General features: G+C 37.1%; 1 protein-coding gene across 1 annotated transcript in view; it reads right to left on the bottom strand.

The window, feature by feature from the left end:
• RBP2 (retinol binding protein 2) overlaps window positions 1–17961 on the bottom strand; it is an 82969-nt gene extending 65008 nt beyond the window's left edge. The window contains exon 1 of the mRNA XM_085634531.1: window positions 17806–17961. Coding sequence (XP_085490657.1) covers window positions 17806–17878 — 73 coding nt within the window. The 5' untranslated portion in view covers window positions 17879–17961. The remainder of the gene's footprint in view (window positions 1–17805) is intronic.
• Window positions 17962–18973: the final 1012 nt, after the last annotated feature.

Genomic DNA, 18973 nt, shown 5'->3' with positions numbered 1-18973 from the left:
AGCGGTCACCCGGGTCACGCGCTATTCATGTAGGTCTCTCGGCGCAGGCGGTGGTGAAGTGTGTCGGGATTTGCTATTTCACACTGTCACTGTCTCATCACTGTACTAGAAGTACAGTGAGTCACTGAGTGAAACCAACGCGGCAATGGACTTCAAGAGTCCCGCTTCGGGAGACAGATTGAAATTCGAAATCAGCCCCGGTAAGCAGACAGGCAGAAAGGAAAGGTAGAGGATGTTGACGAGGGTGGAGGAGGGCTGTGAATGAAGAGGGAGGAGCACTAATTGAGGAATATTATGTGGGAGAAAGACGTAACTGCTCCTAAATATTGTCAACCCCCCAGTGCTATGATCCCACCAAAGACTATGTGAATATTGTGAATCCCTCTAAATGCAACGCAGGCCTCTCATGGATACTGCGAGAAGCCAGCCTGAATACTGCATGCTCCACCTAAATTACACGAAGGCCTGCATGCATGAGCCCCTTCCTAATACTGAGCAAAGTCACTGTGCATTCTCTGTCACCCAGTGTGACCCCCCCCCCTCCCGCTCCTAAATTCAATGCCAACCGTCCCCAAAGTCTCTACGTTTATCACTTTAATCCCTACAGTGGATACAACTTTTCAGTTTCTGCACATTATTTACTAATCACTGTTTTCTGGGGTGTTAATCCAAATGATCAAACTGAACTACACCAAGACTACAAGTCCTAATATTAACAAACTAGGTAAATTAAGTACAAAGCCAGAAAATGTGTGCTTTTGATATGGACTCTTATGATAACCTTAATATGTCGCTATACTTAATTAAATATACCTTGTGTGTAGCCCTCTCCTACCAATGATTACCCTGTGACGTTCCTCTGAATTTCTTTAAAAAGAATGCACTGGGTAGCCAGGGGGTTGCTTGCCCGAGGGCATCTTAGTGGTTTACTACACGTACAGTTCCACTCAAGGACCATATTCAATCCTGGTCTGCAGGCTTGTTATTTCTGTATATATGCAAACAGTACACTATGATCATACAATAGGTTGATGTGTTATGAATAAACATCTTTGGAACAAATCCACATGTTGGTCTCCAGTACACTTTGGCATGAAATGCATATGTCTCTCTTTGGTAGGAACTGTGCCAGCATTGCTTCAGAGTGTAAGCTAAAAGAAAGATTCTTCCATGAGCCAGGTGTTTAGGGATTTTTTTTTACAGATGCTTTTCGTTAAATGAAAGATGGGAAATATACAGAGGCCACTTTTGTTATCATGTGAAGATGCTGTGAGCTCTATTTATTAGGCTGTTTTTTATCATGCTGACTAGACCGCGAGGTAATGCAGTGCTTTATTTAGGTGTATATACAGATTAGTATTTCCTGTTACAGTATTCACGTCATTGTATAGAATAATGTAGGGCGCCATCTCACTGTGACAATGGGGTATGTTTGATTGACCATTTAGCAACATCTTTACTTTTCCTTACCAGAGTGGCACCTCCTCTGGTCGAGGCGCAACCCTTCATTGCTGCTCTGTGGCAGAGCTTTTCACGCTTGGCTGGCTCTAGGCAAGGTATTTTTGCACATTCCGGAACACCTTTGCCCCCTTCCATCCCTCTCCCCCCACCCATGCTCTGCCCCTAAGCAGACATTACCACTCCCCTGGATGGAAAACATCTTTGCTGCCCTCCACATGTGTTGTGGGGGGCAGAGCGGACAGCCTGGCTGTAGTAGCGTCTGAGCAGCATTTGGAATGTCCCAGTGCTGCTCAATGCATGGGTTGACTCTTGAAGCCTGTCTCTGGCCTGTTATTAAGCCCTTTCAGGTGAGCAATGGCCATACACAGGAGCAGGGAGGCACCGTCTACATACTGCTTACATGCTATCATTTGCGTTGCCAGCAGCAGAAGTGTGAACCGCGGCGCTGAGAACAGCTGACACACTGTGGCCGTAGTAACGAACAGGTCTTTAAAAAAGTAATCGAAGAGTAGCACTGTGCTTTTATTTTGATGTATATTCTTCCTTTGTCCAAATAATTATCTTGAATGGTGTTCTTAGCGCAAACAGGATATATTCTTTGTCTTAATAAATAGCAATTGCTTAAGCTTTGGCCATTTATGCATCGAAAAAGAGAATCAACTAAAGTTATTTTGAAAATGATTCTTCTATTACACTGCAGCCATTGGGTTAGGAGAAAGGCTGGTTAAAAGGGGTTAAGGAAAAAGAAACCTGCATGAAGAAAACACTTGAAATAAATCATCTTAAGAGGAAAGGGACACACACATGTTAAAAAAGCTGTTGAAAAGACTTGGGGCAGGCTAGTCTCTTTCCACAGGTGCCCAGTTAACCCCCTCCCTCTATCTGTATATCGAATTGAATTTACATTCATCCTTAAAATGGTTTCTGATGACTATTTCTGCATAATGAAAGTTGCGACTTTGGGCTGTTTTTGGGCTGATGCTGGTCTGCGTTGGGCTTATTTTGGGCTTATACTTGAGCGGCTTTGGGCTTGGGACGGGTCTCAAAATCTGGCAACACTGGCCCTGGGCATCATTTTGACCAGCCCTCGCTATGAGAACGTAGGTGTGACGCGTCACGCGCTTCACCACTACGCGCTCTTGTGAGGAGTCGATACTGGGGCAGTGGCCGTGCTGGGGGATTTGCTGGCCACTGCAGCAGAAGTGAACCAACCCCTGCCATACAGACCCTGGCTTTGGCTGCTACCACTGTGGAGTGCTGCTGGAGGCTGAGTGAGGTAAGAGCTAAATGTTTTCAGAGGGGATATTTAGTGAGTGGCAGAGTGGCAGCATAGCTGCCAAGGTTTCAGATGTGTGACATTTTCTCATAACTTCAGTGTAATTATGATTGACATTTCAACGACTATGAGTGATACTTTCTCACAAGCAAAATCAAGCACTGAAGATGAGGGAAACATACAAATATCAGAAATTACACCCATTTGAGAAACAAGAAACTCTTAGATGTTCTGAAAACTGCAGAGCATCACAGCGACTGTGTGGACTCCAGGGCCTCTCTGTCCCACGTGGGACCCAGCCCAAACAGTATTTGAGGCCCCAACAACATTCTTTTGTCAGTCTCCTAGTAGTGTTGCAGGGGGTGAGTAGACAAAATATCGGAAATGTAATATCGATATACAGAAATATCGAAGTCAAAATATCGATGGAACAATATATCTCTGTCAACAATATCGATGTAAAAAATGTCGAGATTGTGATGTGTAGTAAAATATCGAGGTATAGTATATCGAAAGACATAATATCGTGTAGTAAAAATATCGAAAAAGTATAGTATTAAGTCACTTTGTGATTTGTAAAAAATTATTGTTTAGAAGTGTCAGCAAATGTTTATTTAAGTGTATTAAAAATAACAATTTTCTTTCTATTAATATAATTTTTTAAATTTTGATATATAATTTTAGGAGCGGGATGTTGGGTTTATAGGGGATAAGGGTGGGGAGTGTTTTAAAAAAATATATTTGAAATAAAATATTTTAATAAATTTTTGTAGAATTTAAATTTAAATTTTGAACAAAATTCAATTATTTAAAATTTAATTGTGAAAAAAAAAATTTTTAGTGGGATGTTGTGTATATAGGGGTTAAGGGTGGGGAGTATTTTGGAAATAAATATTATATTTAATATTTTAGGATATAATTATTTAACTATTATTAATATAATTTTTTAAATTTGGATATATAATTTTAGGAGCGGGATGTTGGGTTTATAGGGGATAAGGGTGGGGAGTGTTTTAAAAATATATATTAGAAATAAAATATTTTAATAAATATTTGTATAATTTGAATTTAAATTTTGAACAAAATAGTAATATTTAAATTTTAATAATGAAAAAAAATATTGTTAGTGGGATGTTGTGTATATAGGGGTTAAGGGTGGGGAGTGTTTTGGAAATAAATATTAAATTTAATATTTTAGGATATAAATTTAGAAATATTATATTTAAAAAAAAATAAAAAAATTCAAATGTGTTTTTAAATTTTAAATGTGAAAATTGTAATAATAAAATAAATGTAATCAGTGGGATTTTGGGGTTATAGGGGATAAGGGTGGGGAGTGTATTAGATATATATTTAATATTTAATATTTAATTAAAAAAAAAAATTTCAAATTTGGTATGAAAATTTAAAATTAAAAATTTTAGTAATAAAATTTAATAATTTATGATATAAATTTTGAAATATTATATTTAGAAATAAAAACATTTCAAATTAGTTTTAAAATTTTACATGTGAAAATTGTAATAAGAAAATAAATGTAATACGTGGGATTTTGGGGTTAAAGGGGATAAGGCTGGGGAGTGTTTTAGATATATATTTATTATTTAATATTGAATTCAAAAAAATTTACATTTAAAATTTTGTATTAAAATTTACAATTAAACATTTTACTAATAAAATACATTTAATAAGTGGGATTTTGGGGTTATAGGGGATAAGGGTGGGGAGTGTTTTTGAGAAATATTTAATATTTTATAAAAAAAAAATAGAAATTTAATTTTTGAGTTTAAAAATTAAAATTAAATAAATTACTAATACAATAAATTTCATAAGTGGGAATTGGGGGTTATAGGGGATAAGGGTGGGGAGTGCATTCAAAATATATGTAATATTTTATTTTTGAAAAATATAATGCAAAGTTCTAATTTCTTAATAAAAGTAAATTTTAATATTTTTAATAATAAAAAAAATTTCATAAGTGGTATTTTGGGGTTATAGGGGATAAGGGTGGGGAGTGTTTTATAAATATATCAAAATTTTATTATTCATAAAAAATTATTTCCATTTAGAAATGTTATTTTAATTAACATTTAACAATTTTAAGAAGATAATTCATTTAATAAGAGTGATGTAGGATTTATAGGGGATAAGGGTGGGTAGTGTTTACAAATTAGTAATTGTTTGAAAAAATCTAACATATATAGTAATCCTAATTCAATATAGATTGGAGTGGGAATAGTAAATTATTTATGGTCACTGTCCAGCACCTACTGTAATTTTTTATAGACTGGAGTGGGAATAGTAAATTATTTATGGTCACTGTCCAGCACCTACTCAAATGTATTATAGACTGGAGTGGGAATAGTAAATTATTTATGGTCAGTGTCCAGCACCTACTCTAATTTATTATAGACTGGAGTGGGAATAGTAAATTAGTTATGGTCAGTGTCCAGCACATACTCTAATTTATTGTAGACTGGAGTGGGAATAGTAAATTTTTTATGGTTAGTGTCCAGCACCTACTCTAATTTATTATAGACTGGAGTGGGAATAGTAAATTAATTATGGTCAGTGTCCAGCACATACTCTAATTTATTATAGACTGGAGTGGGAATAGTAAATTAGTTATGGTCAGTGTACAGCACCTACTCTAATTTATTATAGACTGGAGTGGGAATAGTAAATTAGTTATGGTTAGTGTCCAGCACCTACTCTAATTTATTATAGACTGGAGTGGGAATAGTAAATTATTTATGGTCACTGTCCAGCACCTACTGTAATTTTTTATAGACTGGAGTGGGAATAGTAAATTATTTATGGTCACTGTCCAGCACCTACTCTAATTTATTATAGACTGGAGTGGGAATAGTAAATTATTTATGGTCACTGTCCAGCACCTACTGTAATTTTTTATAGACTGGAGTGGGAATAGTAAATTATTTATGGTCACTGTCCAGCACCTACTCTAATTTATTATAGACTGGAGTGGGAATAGTAAATTATTTATGGTCACTGTCCAGCACCTACTGTAATTTTTTATAGACTGGAGTGGGAATAGTAAATTATTTATGGTCACTGTCCAGCACCTACTCTAATTTATTATAGACTGGAGTGGGAATAGTAAATTAGTTATGGTCAGTGTCCAGCACCTACTCTAATTTATTATAGACTGGAGTGGGAATAGTAAATTATTTATGGTCACTGTCCAGCACCTACTCTAATTTTTTATAGACTGGAGTGGGAATAGTAAATTATTTATGGTCAGTGTCCAGCACATACTCTAATTTATTATAGACTGGAGTGGGAATAGTAAATTTTTTATGGTTAGTGTCCAGCACCTACTCTATTTTATTATAGACTGGAGTGGGAATAGTAAATTATTGATGGTCACTGTCCAGCACCTACTCTAATTTTTTATAGACTGGAGTGGGAATAGTAAATTATTTATGGTCAGTGTCCAGCACCTACTCTAATTTATTATAGACTGGAGTGGGAATAGTAAATTATTTATGGTTAGTGTCCAGCACCTACTCTAATTTATTATAGACTGGAGTGGGAATAGTAAATTATTTATGGTCACTGTCCAGCACCTACTCTAATTTTTTATATACTGGAGTGGGAATAGTAAATTATTTATGGTTAGTGTCCAGCACCTACTCTAATTTATTATAGACTGGAGTGGGAATAGTAAATTATTTATGGTCAGTGTCAAGCATCTACTTTTATTTATTATAGAGTGGAGTGGGAATAGTAAATTGTTTATGGTCAGTGTCCAGCAACTACTCTAATCTGTCTGGTATTTAATTTAATTAAATTACATTGATATAGTAGTTATAAAAATATATTTAAGTGAATATTATTTGTATTGTATGTTTATATATTGGATTTGTAGTAATTAATTCTATATTTATAGTTTAGGATAATATATACATGTAACCTTTTAATTTGATATGTTTGGAATATTTAATATTATTATTAGGAAAAATATATGAATATTTTGTATTGGAATAATGGGTAATGGCATTCTGTAATTTTATAATATTGATTGATTTGTAATTTTTTATAAAATAATTATTCTATATGTTAAATATTCATAATAGAAGATTAATATTAATAATCAGAGAAACACAATTCATAAGACAAGAACATGGTTTTTATTGTAGTTTTTTAAATTTGTTATTGTTTATTCATTTGAGTAAGATCATTCAGAAATAGTATTATTTACATTGTAATTACATTCAAACATATTGAATATAGGTCAGAACAAATTTTATGTACATTAAGTATATTTTCAAACATTTTTAAGTAAATTATAAAGATTATTAATAATGTTGTACAATGTAGTGTTTTAAATTAAAATTAACATAGCAATAGGTTTTGTAAATCTTTATACAAAACTTTTAACAAATATTTTCATATATAAACATTTTAATATTTGTAGTACAAACATGTTATACCTTTTTTATTAATATTAATATGTAAAATATTAATATTAATTATTTTTACAATGTTTTCGAAACAAACATCTTTTTAACATAAATAAAATTTTAGCATTTATGCAAAAAAAAATTTAACAATTTTTCATACATTGTTCTGTAGTATTATCTTTTTAGAAATTATAATAATAAATATTTTAAATTTTAAAATATTTATTAATATAATTTTACAAATTAGGAACATTTGTTGACAATTTGTAGGTAAATTAAAAAAATAGGTATATTTTTACTAAATAATATAAAATATTTGTGTGTGAATTTACTGTTTTACCTGATTTATTTAGGGCTTTTTAGTATAGTTAAATGTTTTATTATGTTTTGGACACTCTATTTTGTAACCGGGTAATGTTGTTTTGGGTCATTTGGTTTGAAGGGAAGCTCGCGGTTGGGAGTTACTTCGCGTCGTGAAAGGTAAGGTTTGTTTTATGTGTTTTAGATGGTTTTAAATTTACTTTTGAGCCTAGTTAGATAATGTTTAGTGTAGCTGTACATATATTAGTTATATTTGGAAATGTTATGTGTTAGAGTTGCGTGTTGTGTTTTTACGTGTTTTTAACGATGTGTAGGCATGTTTCGAAAGTTAGGTTTAAGGTGTTTAATGTATATTTAGAAGTGTTTTAAATCTAGTATTATTGTTAGTACGTGTTTATGTGTTGTTTTATGTGGGTGGGAATGTCAGTTGCTTTGTTTTTACTATTTCTTTTCTAGGTTATTCGTTTCGGATGGACTCTTTTTTTTTTTTAAAGAAGTGTGTGTTCGTTTTATTGAACAATATGGTTTTTACACTACTTTAAATGTTTCGGTTTTCATGGATCGTTTTTTAATATTTTTAGCTATTTTCGGGTTTTTCATGGATTTTCGAAGGATATTTGGTGAATGGCTTATGGATTTAATCGCCAGTTGTATTTTTGCATTTTTTTTTGGGAACCATTTTTTTAATGTTTGGATTGTGTAAGCAGGAAATGGATTTTTCAGACTTTGGAATAAACGTGGTAAGTTAATTTATTATTATTTCTTGTGGGTGGGTATTGTTTAATATTATTGTTCATTTTTATTTTATTACAAATATTATTAATGTGTGTTAATATATTTTTGACAATATGTATAAATATGTTACACACAGTAATTATTTTTGTAATAAGATACATATATTTTATGTGTTTGATATTATTGAAAATGGGTAATTAGTCATTTATTTGTATTTGTACTTTAAAGAAGTGTTTTAGCTATGATGTTTAGGTATTCTAGGCCTTTGGTAGTAGGGTACAATTTTACTTGTTGCTCTAGATATTTATACATTTGTTTAGTTTGTTTTGAGGTTTTTGGAGTTAGCTGAGTTATGGATTGTTCCATTCGGAACTCTTGATAACTCTGTTCTTTTTGTAGGCATGATATAAATCTTTCTAGTGTTGGTTTTGTTCTGCCTGTTGATTGTAGGAAGGCGTTATGCCATCCTTCAACTGCGTTATTAGTTTTGGATTCTCCATTTAAGGTGCTTCTGTATACGTTCCACCAGGGAATTAAGAATTTAGGGTTTCTTCTGTGGCCAGATCTATGTAGTCTGCCGACCCATGTATCTTCGAAATAGTCCAATAGTGAACTTAGTTTTTCTTCATTTTGTTTGTAGAAGGCGCTGTCTATTAAAATGTTGTAATGTTCTGTTACGTCTGTGTCAGGTACATAAGCTAGTGCTATGAGTTTTTTTATTTGATATGCAAAAGATGAATTAGTTGCATATTCAATGCTTAGGGCTGATTTTTGCATGTGTCTCCATAGGCATTGATTAAAATGATAGTAACAGCCTTGTATGGAGGTATGGGGGTGTGTTTTTAATATAGAATTAATCATTGCATGTTCAAAATCTAGGATTATTTTTTGTGGGGAAAAGTCATTTGTTTTTTGTTTTATTATATTTAATAGTTCAGTGTATGTGGAGTTATGTTTGTTTGGTAATAATGTGTAAATTAATGGTATATTGCAATTGTGATATATGACATGTATTGTATATAGTTGGAAAAATGGTTTGGGACATATGGTAAAAGTCCCATCCATCATCCAGTTATGTGATTCTTGTAGTTTACAGAGATTTTTAGCTGTTCCAAATATTATTATTCTTTTGTCATTGTTTTTATTATCAAAAATGACAAATGGTTCTTTGTTGAAAGTTATACTTTGTTCTGGACTTAGAATAACTTCACTGTATGTGTGAGGAATTGGGGTTGAAGTAGTAGTGGTTTTTTTAGTACGTGCAATAGTTCTTTTGAGTGAAGTTACAGATGGCATTTGTGTAGTAGCAGTTTTAGGAATTTTGGGAAGCTGCTCTTTTAAAATTACACTGGTAGGTTTTTGAGAACTTGTGCTAGCTTCCTTTATAGTTTCTAAAGCAGATCTGACTTCGATTTCAGTAATGTTTGGTGGGTGGTTATGTTCTCTAGTGTATAGTACTGTTGTTTGTCGTGTTGTAGCACGCCCATAGCACTTATTAGAGTAGTATTTAGTGCATTTCCAGTTAACTTTTAAACCATACACTTTTTCCTGTGTGTAAGTGTACCCCATATAGCATAGTAACATTTTTCCCTTCTGGCTTGTTATGAATTCAGCTCCTTCAGTCATTTTGATGTAGCTTTATCTATGAAAAATATATATTATAGTTATTATATATGATGTTATATTAATTTTCAGTAGAAAAAAACAAGATTTAGTTACTATATACTTACAACGTTGGTTTTGATGTGTTTGAGTAGAATGCTCCTGATTCTTTATTTGTGGGATTTTCCTCTAGTATTTTCTTTGTCTGGAAAAGAAAAGGAAATGTGTTGTAATAATTGTTTCTATATTTTTATAGGGAATGGTTAGGGGATTTGCAATTGGGATTTAATTAGGGTGGTATTTTAATCTATTAGTTGATTTTTGGTTGTGAAATACTTACTTTTTAGTTGTATCTTTTTTGGTGCTGTTCTGTATTTTCTTAGTTTCTTTTGGAGTTTCCTGTAGTGAAAACATGAAATAGAAAGAAGACATTAATTTATTTATAGTGTATGTATATTGTAATTACAATTTATTCTATTTGAGTCTTCATGAGAATAATATAGTTAACTTACTTTTGATAGTTTTAAACATTTCCTGTATGTTGATTTTCTTATATCTGTAGTTGCAATCCAGTCGATTTTCCTCTTCATTCAATTTCGTTTTTTTGGTTTTGGACTGTGAATGAAGTTGAACTTCTTTTTATAGTGCTTTGGATGTTGTAATATGTGTTTTATTGGTCAGTTTGAATTCGGAGTGTTTTTATTGGTTAGTTCGAATTTTTTTTTTTTTTTTCTGGTAGTTAGTTTCCTAATAAGGAAAACGCTAATTAGTGGTTTTGTGGTGTATTATTCTATATGTATTTTTCTAAACATTATATTATGTATTGGATGCATGAATTGATAAAGTATAATTTAATAATATAGTTGTTTAATGTAGGAATGTTGTTAATAATGTTTTAGTAAAGAGTTAATTATTTAAATCCATTTTTAAATGTAGTAAATATATAATTGTTTAATAATAATTTTGTGTAGAGATAAAAGACATTATTTGGTGTTTATGTAGTTTGATTTTAGGTTTTCATTAAATGTTATATAGTCGATATTAGTAAAATGGAGATATTTTAGTGGTCGATATTTTAGTTTACGATATTTTGTTATGAAGTATATGTATATTATTGAGCATCGATATTTTAGGATTTCGATATTTGTGTTGCCGATATTTTGTGTACCTATATTTATGTAGTTCGAAATTGTGTGTTCGATATTTTTGTAATGTTTTAAATAAGTATATGATGTCGATAATAATGTGATCGATTATTTTGTATCGATATATTTGTAGGTCGATTTTTTGTCTTTCGATATTGTGTCAGTGATTCGCATCAGGGCAGACTGGCAGAAAAACAATAACATTGATTCCTGCCTTTGCCTACTGGCCCCCTGGATCCTCCTAATGGCAATCAATCAAATCAGATGCTGCAGAGCATCACTCAGTGGACTCCAGGCCACTCTGTCCCAAGTGCGACGCAGCACAGGATGTGAGCCCTCAACAGCACGGATCTCTCTGCCTTCACAGCTGCAGTGCCTAATTAAAATTACAAGTTGGTCAACACAGTCAGCTGACTAGTCGGGGACAATGACCATTGGGCAAGCCTCGGGCTAAGCCATACAGTCATGTCACATAGCTCACAACCGGCAGCCAGCTCGATGTAGTGCTCTCAACCAAATTATTAACATGAAGTGGTTACGGTCGGTGTGCCACATTCTGGCTCCAGCCCTGCAGTCAGAGGCACAGATGAGCTCTCAACTCAGCTGCCTAAGTATAGTAAGTTTTAAGAGTCTAGCTGTCAGCACACAGAGTCAGTACTACCCGCTGACTGACTCGACAGCAGCACTACTGGGCTGCATTGATTGGGCAAGCCTCAGGCTAAGGCACTACAGCGCAGCAAGTGCTGTAATATTTCAGAAAGTAAGTTTTCGCGTGGCTCGTCCCTGAACTACACAATGTGTGACCTGAGTCCAGACAGAAAGAGACTCTCGCTGTCTCACTGTGTGTGACTGCAGAGAACTTCAGTGTATCACAGAAGGGCAGGCAGCTGATGCAGACTGCGCGCTAAATTTATAAAGCAGTTTTAATAACAATCAGTGACATGATTAGTGCGCTCTCATTCACAGTCTCACTTACTTTTATTTGCAGCAAGGCGGAGGGTGGGCCAGCCCGGACATTTCGGTTTTTGGGCCACCTACAGCCCTGGCAGTGGAGTGGCCGCAACGAATCATCCCGCGGCAAACACGGTGCTCGGGCTTGATTCTATAGATTCAGGCTCACCAAACAGCAGCAGCTGAACACAGTCAGTGCTGTGACTGCTGCTCCGGGCTCCAGCAGCCACCGTGGTCCGTGGGTTGGCTCCCATTTGCGCGAGAAAAATCATGTGCGTTTAAAAAATTTAACCGTGGCGGTGCAAGTAGCACTGCCATTTGCCGCAGTTCCACTCGACTGCCTACACAGCCACCCCCGCTTGCGCCACAGGTGGCAGCAGAACGTTGCGTTAATTAACTGCCTTAGTCGGCCGGGTCGTGAGGTCAGGCTATGATAGTGGCGCAGCGCCGGACGGGAATGCACTACGGCTTTTAAAAAAGAATACATTGTAGCAGCCTCACTGCTGTGCTGTGTGGTACTGGCAGCGCGCGCCCAGGCCGGCAAGTGACATCTGAGGGAGCAGCCCCGGCGCAGGCCAGCCACACAGGCACTCACGCAAGCTAGCAGCCTGGAGTGGCCAGTAGTGTACTGGAATAGCGCTTTGTGTGACAGCAGAGAGAGTGGAATCAAATGTGTGACTATGCATTTCAGTGAGGTGATGCGGAGCACCACACTGAAATGTGTTAGTCTAACGCCTGATGTCACCGGTGTATTTAACTGTGTAGCCTTGGACCGTGTCATGTATATACACGTAACTTGCATGATCGAGGTAACTATTAGCGGCGATACTACGTGTCTCTCGGACCTCTTTCAAGTGCTCGCAGTCCTTTTTCCCCAGCACCCCCCCCCCCCCGGGGCGGCAATCTGAGGGATAGCCCCGGGCGCCACAAGCTCTAGATACGCTCTGCCTTAACCTCCCCTTTTACTACACACAAGTCATCCCTAAGATAGGCCCTAGGTAGCCCGAAGGGCAGGGTGCTGTGTAAGTAAAAGGTAGGATATGTACTTCGTCGATCGGGGAGGAGAGACAGACGCAGCTAGGTTTTACAGCGGAAGGTGCACCTTGACAAAAGTGTAACTAGAGGGGCCTTCCCCCACCCCTCCCATGGAGAACGTATCTTAAGATTCTTGGGCTAAACTTGGAGCCCCCTCACAGTGCGGAGTGATATCTGACACCCCATCAAGTGGTTTATCTTTATCACCAGGTGGTAAAGACGGAGCCCACTTTACAACAGGTCCTGAAGAATGCCACGTACCCCTATGGGACATCAGGCAAAAACATATTGACCTTATATATCGCGGTGATGGGATGATAATTTCCCTAAATCACCGTACACCTTTTTAATACCATACAGTTGCACTCCTTATTAAAAATTGATTTGACACATGTAATGATTTTTAAATCACATTCACCACTCACGAGCCCCCACTTAGTTTAGAAGTGGATCCCTGTCGTCAGGTGTATGCCCGCCGTCTATCAAACCAAGGTTTTAGAGGGCGAGGACGGCCAATGATGAAGCATGACACCAGGTGGTGTGTGAGGCCAGTCCTTCACTTTTTGTGAGCTGTCTACACTCACTATGCAAGTTTAAGCATCTGTAGGTCACTTTTCTAGGAGCAGCCCCACTTGTGTGCAACACTTTCAGATAAATGCCAGACCGATCGGATTTGCAAATGATTTTTTTTTTGTTTGAGGGAGCATCTTTCCACCCCTATTTCTTCTCTCACTTTTTTCTGTATTTCTGCTTTTTACCTGCTCTATGCGTTGTCCTTTTTAGGTCTATTTCCACAAACTGCCTTAGCTGTCTGTCACAGACCTGTTGTTTACAATACATACTGTATACTTGGAGTGGGCTTTGGATTGACCTTCTGCTCAGTACCGGATGATATCGTTGTCTATCTAAAGTCTCTGCTCTTGATTTGATGGCTTTCTTTCGTATGTGTGTGCTTGTCCCATCCGGGAGCATTTCACTATCACAGTGTTATGATTGAATGAGGTGTAGCCTTCCACTTCTGACTTGAGGAGAGTGCATGTGTTTCCTTGGTCTCTCACCCATCCACTGGTTCTTCCTGACATCCCAGTACACCAGTTCCCCATGTGCTCTCTATTCACTGCCCACCCTTACTCCTGCTCATCTATTGCTCCCTGGTGCACCCTGTCCTACTCCTCATCCCACCTTCCATGTTCTTAGTGTTTTTAACAAATACTTGACAGCTACAAAGTGCTACTGGGCCACTTGCTCTTTTTTGTGCTGCTGCACTCTTTCTTTACTTTTAAATTACTGTCTTAAATGGCAGTTGGCCAAGTCAGAACAGTAAAATTCATTAAAATGGCTGCCGGGCCATTACGATGCATGTCCACTCATGCATCACAACACATATACATATGCATTGGTGAGCATAGTTGAAGAAGTGTTTTCCCAATTTAGCTTCTATAGGAAATATATCTAACAACTATAGGCAAACCTACTCCACAGATTGACACCAAACTTGGCATGCAAGTGCAACTTTACTCAGAAACCATCCTTTTGTTCATTTGGTGTAAATCCCTTACTTATGTGTGAACTAGTAGCGTTTAAAATGTGGATGGGTGGGCTTGAAAGGGTTAAGACTTTTGTATATCCTGTCAGTTGAAAAGTCATTTTTTGATTTGCTTATTTATACCTTTAGCATCATTTGATGAATATGCATGAAATTTTGCAGACACTTAGCCTGTTGAATTTACTCTTGTTTTTGTTATCAAATTCATGCAGCACCATCAAGGGAGGACAGTTACAAAGAGGCGGGGAGTAAACATATGTTTGTTCAAATTTGCACTGTGTGTGATGAATCTAGCCAAAATTTGGCAGAGCTTAGAAGGATTCGTTTTCTATTGGTATGTCACGTTTTATACACAAAGGAGCTAAGGGGGTCTCAGAGACAGGTCGCCCCCCACTCAATAACAAATGCACAACAAAGGACCTGTCTCTGGCGTCAAACTGGATTTCTACTTTTCTAAGCGCGAAGACTGATAGATGTTTTCTATTCTACTTGTAAGCTATAGGTGCAGTACGATATCCTGTAGCTAATAATACTAAAAATAGTAATGTAAACAATTCTATGGTCTCGAGCTCAGCCAATACTTGTGAACTAAGTGACTTTAATAAAGGTACCCCTAGAAGCCTATGTGGCCCCCCCTATATATGTAGAGAAGGAAGGAAAGGCGGAACAAGAGAAAGCTTAAACAATAAGACCTTCCACCCCCAATGCTTGTTATCTATTTCGATGCCACAGAGGAGAAATATAGATAAAGTGAAAAAAGTGAAAAAAATGAAAAAAATGAATGAAAAAAATGAATGAAATGAAAAAAATGAAATGAATGAAAAAAATGAAAAAAATGAGGGCGGCAATACCTCACGGACGTAACCCCCACGAGGTGTAAGCGGACAGGTACTCGTCCGTTACCTCACTTTATCATCATTGGTTACTGCCGTCCCCAGTGAAAAACACAAAAGTGACACAACAGGTATGGCGTTTGTCTCTAATGCCTATTGTGGAAAAAACTAATAACTTAACTTTGTGAGTGTGCAACCAAAAATTGGGAATAGTTGGGTCCTGATCAGACTCACCTTCCCTAGTCTTAGGGTCGACACTCATTGTTTTTGGTTGCACACTCACAAAGTTAAGTTATTAGTTTTTTCCACAATAGGCATTAGAGACAAACGCCATACCTGTTGTGTCACTTTTGTGTTTTTCACTGGGGACGGCAGTAACCAATGATGATAAAGTGAGGTAACGGACGAGTACCTGTCCGCTTACACCTCGTGGGGGTTACGTCCGTGAGGTATTGCCGCCCTCATTTTTTCATTTTTTTTCATTTTTTTCACTTTTTTCACTTTATCTATATTTCTCCTCTGTGGCATCGAAATAGATAACAAGCATTGGGGGTGGAAGGTCTTATTGTTTAAGCTTTCTCTTGTTCCGCCTTTCCTTCCTTCTCTACATATATAGGGGGGGCCACATAGGCTTCTAGGGGTACCTTTATTAAAGTCACTTAGTTCACAAGTATTGGCTGAGCTCGAGACCATAGAATTGTTTACATTACTATTTTTAGTATTATTAGCTACAGGATATCGTACTGCACCTATAGCTTACAAGTAGAATAGAAAACATCTATCAGTCTTCGCGCTTAGAAAAGTAGAAATCCAGTTTGACGCCAGAGACAGGTCCTTTGTTGTGCATATGTCACGTTTTATGACAATCCATCGGGATGGGCAAAGTTAGAGGGTTGGTTAATAAAATATTAATTTGCTTAGAACTTTGGGAGTGTTTGAATCTGCATCAAATGTGGCTAGTTAAATCCAGTACAGGTATCTCAGGTTTAGTTATGTTCCAATGGGGGGTATAGGGGGTGTTCAAAGTTAAAGAGGAAGGGAAAAAAACAATTTGATTCACTAATAAATGAGGCACTGTTTGATGGACCTGCACAACTTTTTGCTGAAACTGAGCATATTTAACCATCTCTTCTACGTTTCTGCAGAGCCATTGAGAGGGCTGAATTTAAAGGGGGAGGCAAAATGGTTTGTTTGCTAACAACATTGGCACTGTGTGTTGAATCTGCACAAAATCTGGCAGAACCTTGAAAGGATTGTTTTTTCTATTGGTAACTTGAGCATCGTTTGAATCAGCATCAAGTGTTTGCAAGCACTTAGCATGGTATACTCAAAACAGGCATTTTAGTTTTTGTCTAGACCCATTTGATGAGGGGGTGTTGAAGAAGAAGGTCAAAATATTTTTTTTTCACTAATAAATTTGGCACAGTTTGACAAATCTGCTTGAAATTTGGTAGAGACTGAGCATGTTTGGCCTACTCATGTTTGTTCAGTTTCAAGCAGATCCCTCGAGGTGAGAGGTGCAGAATTCAAGACAACAAAGAAATGTGCATGCGCTAACACGTTTGGCACTGTTCGATGAAGCCGCACAAAAGATGTCAGCTATTTAACTTTTTTAGCTTCTATTGATTGGGTTAGGTTTAGAGCAGATCTGTAGGGGGCAAAGATAAATGAGGGGGGAAATAAAATGCAATCACAAATAACTTTGGTGCAGTTCGATAAATCTGTATGAAATTTGGAAGCTATCAAATTAAATCCAGTGCAAGGCAGGCCCTGTAACCAATCCTGCTGCTCCCTGCCAAATGCTCTGCACAGCCCAGAATGGGCACATTACAGGTGAATGTGGTGTATCATAAAAAAAAATATGAAAACTTGTGAGCCAAACAAACAGTTAAAGGTCAGTTATAGTTTAGCAAACACAAACCCCCAAAATACCTGAAATGTGTCAGTTATGGTGAGCGATGCACAATGCAGAGCACCCTGCAGTGCTTAGAACATGCCTTGGCAGACGGCATGCAGATTACAAAAAAGGCTGTCTACAAAGAGCAAAACATGACAAGGGCGTGAGTTATGGTGTGCATTGTGCATCGTACACACATACTTGCTGATCAAAAAATTTTTTTTTTTACCTATTGACATTTTAAATGTATGGGATTAGATTTGCACTAAAACCAAACCAATACAAGCATAGCGTGCATACACCAGGATTCAGGCTGAGACCACCCAACTCCTTTTGTGTACTTATATAGAACTATCAACAGCAGAGTCCTGATCAGATCAATGTATCTCTTGGTCAAAGGCTGAGAACAATGTACCAACACCGCTAAGGTTCCATCCCCTGACCCAAAACCTGCCGAAGCCGATTCAGCCCGGTCTTCTGCACAAATATGGGTACAACATGGGATCCCCACAATTTGAAATAAAACCCGAAAGCAGAATCCCAGCTATGATTTCGACCCATAAGCTTTCTTCTCACCTAGCGCCTTCATGTAACCTTCGAAGTTCTCATTGGTTTCCATTTCCCAGGTCCCATTGTAATCGGCAGGCATTGTTGTGTCTGGGTGAGCTCAGCTCGGAGGCTAGTGCCGCGGTCTAGTCTTGAAGCGAGGAGCTGCCGCTGAGTTCGGTTGGACCGCATGACACGTTTATACCTTTGGGGAGGGGCAAGGTTCACGCGCGTTCATGATAAGAGACAGGCACAGTCTCAAATCGGGGAGATAATCTGCGAAGAACTTTGTAACTTTGCTTTTTTATTAATTAGGTTCAAAAGGGTGAGGATGAAAGCAAGCGCAGTTTTTTAATGAGTAAGGTGAATTCGGACTGATAACGGACTGATATCGGTGAACATGCGACGTTTAAGCAAAGCACATGGCTGTACTTCTGATGCAATATACAACAAACCAGGAAGAGTGAATATACTACAAGTATCAAAGTGCATTTATAAAATAATCTCGATGAGTTCATTGTTTAACTGGGGACAGCAAAAGTGGTGCGCTTTGGTCATAAAAATGTCCACAACCATGAGCACAGTGACGGGCAAACGTCCCCGAGGCTGCAGATCAGACTTTTATATCCAAGATGTATCTTGTGATGTGTGGGGGACTCTGGGTTCAAATTATGTTCTCTTTTAGATTCGCTCTCCCCAGCTAGCCTCGAGATATGCAGTAGTGGTGGATCAAATTACAATTCGACTTCCGAAGCGCTAAATTAAGAGAGTTTGCAGATCGTGAAGTGAATTTTTTTTTACTCCCTGCAAATTTCCCCTCAAACAAAGTCATCTGCTAAGGAAGTATCTACAACAGATTTATTCAATTTGCAGTAATCTGTCGACCTAAAAGTTGGTTTTGCAGGGTTTTCCCCTGGAAAAAATGTAACTTCCACACATACATGCCAACATTTCAGAAGAGCAAAGTGGGAGATGTAAAAAAAAAAAAAAAAAATCGGGAGAATGGGGCCTTCAATCGGGTTTCTGGCATGTATGGACTTTGGAAGTGTGCTGCTGCAGGATCGGACATTTGAAAGCAAATTCACATGTTTTTTTGTTATCACCTTTCAGAAGCATGGAGCGCAATGGCAGGCAGAGAAAGAGGGGGCTGCAAGAGTTGTGCACTGGCCTGGCAGGTTGCGGTCAGTGCATACACCCC

The sequence above is a fragment of the Triturus cristatus genome, chromosome 11 (genome assembly GCF_964204655.1).
Source record: "Triturus cristatus chromosome 11, aTriCri1.1, whole genome shotgun sequence".
Classification (NCBI taxonomy): Eukaryota; Metazoa; Chordata; class Amphibia; order Caudata; family Salamandridae; genus Triturus; species Triturus cristatus.
This window is presented reverse-complemented; position numbering and strand designations above follow the sequence as displayed.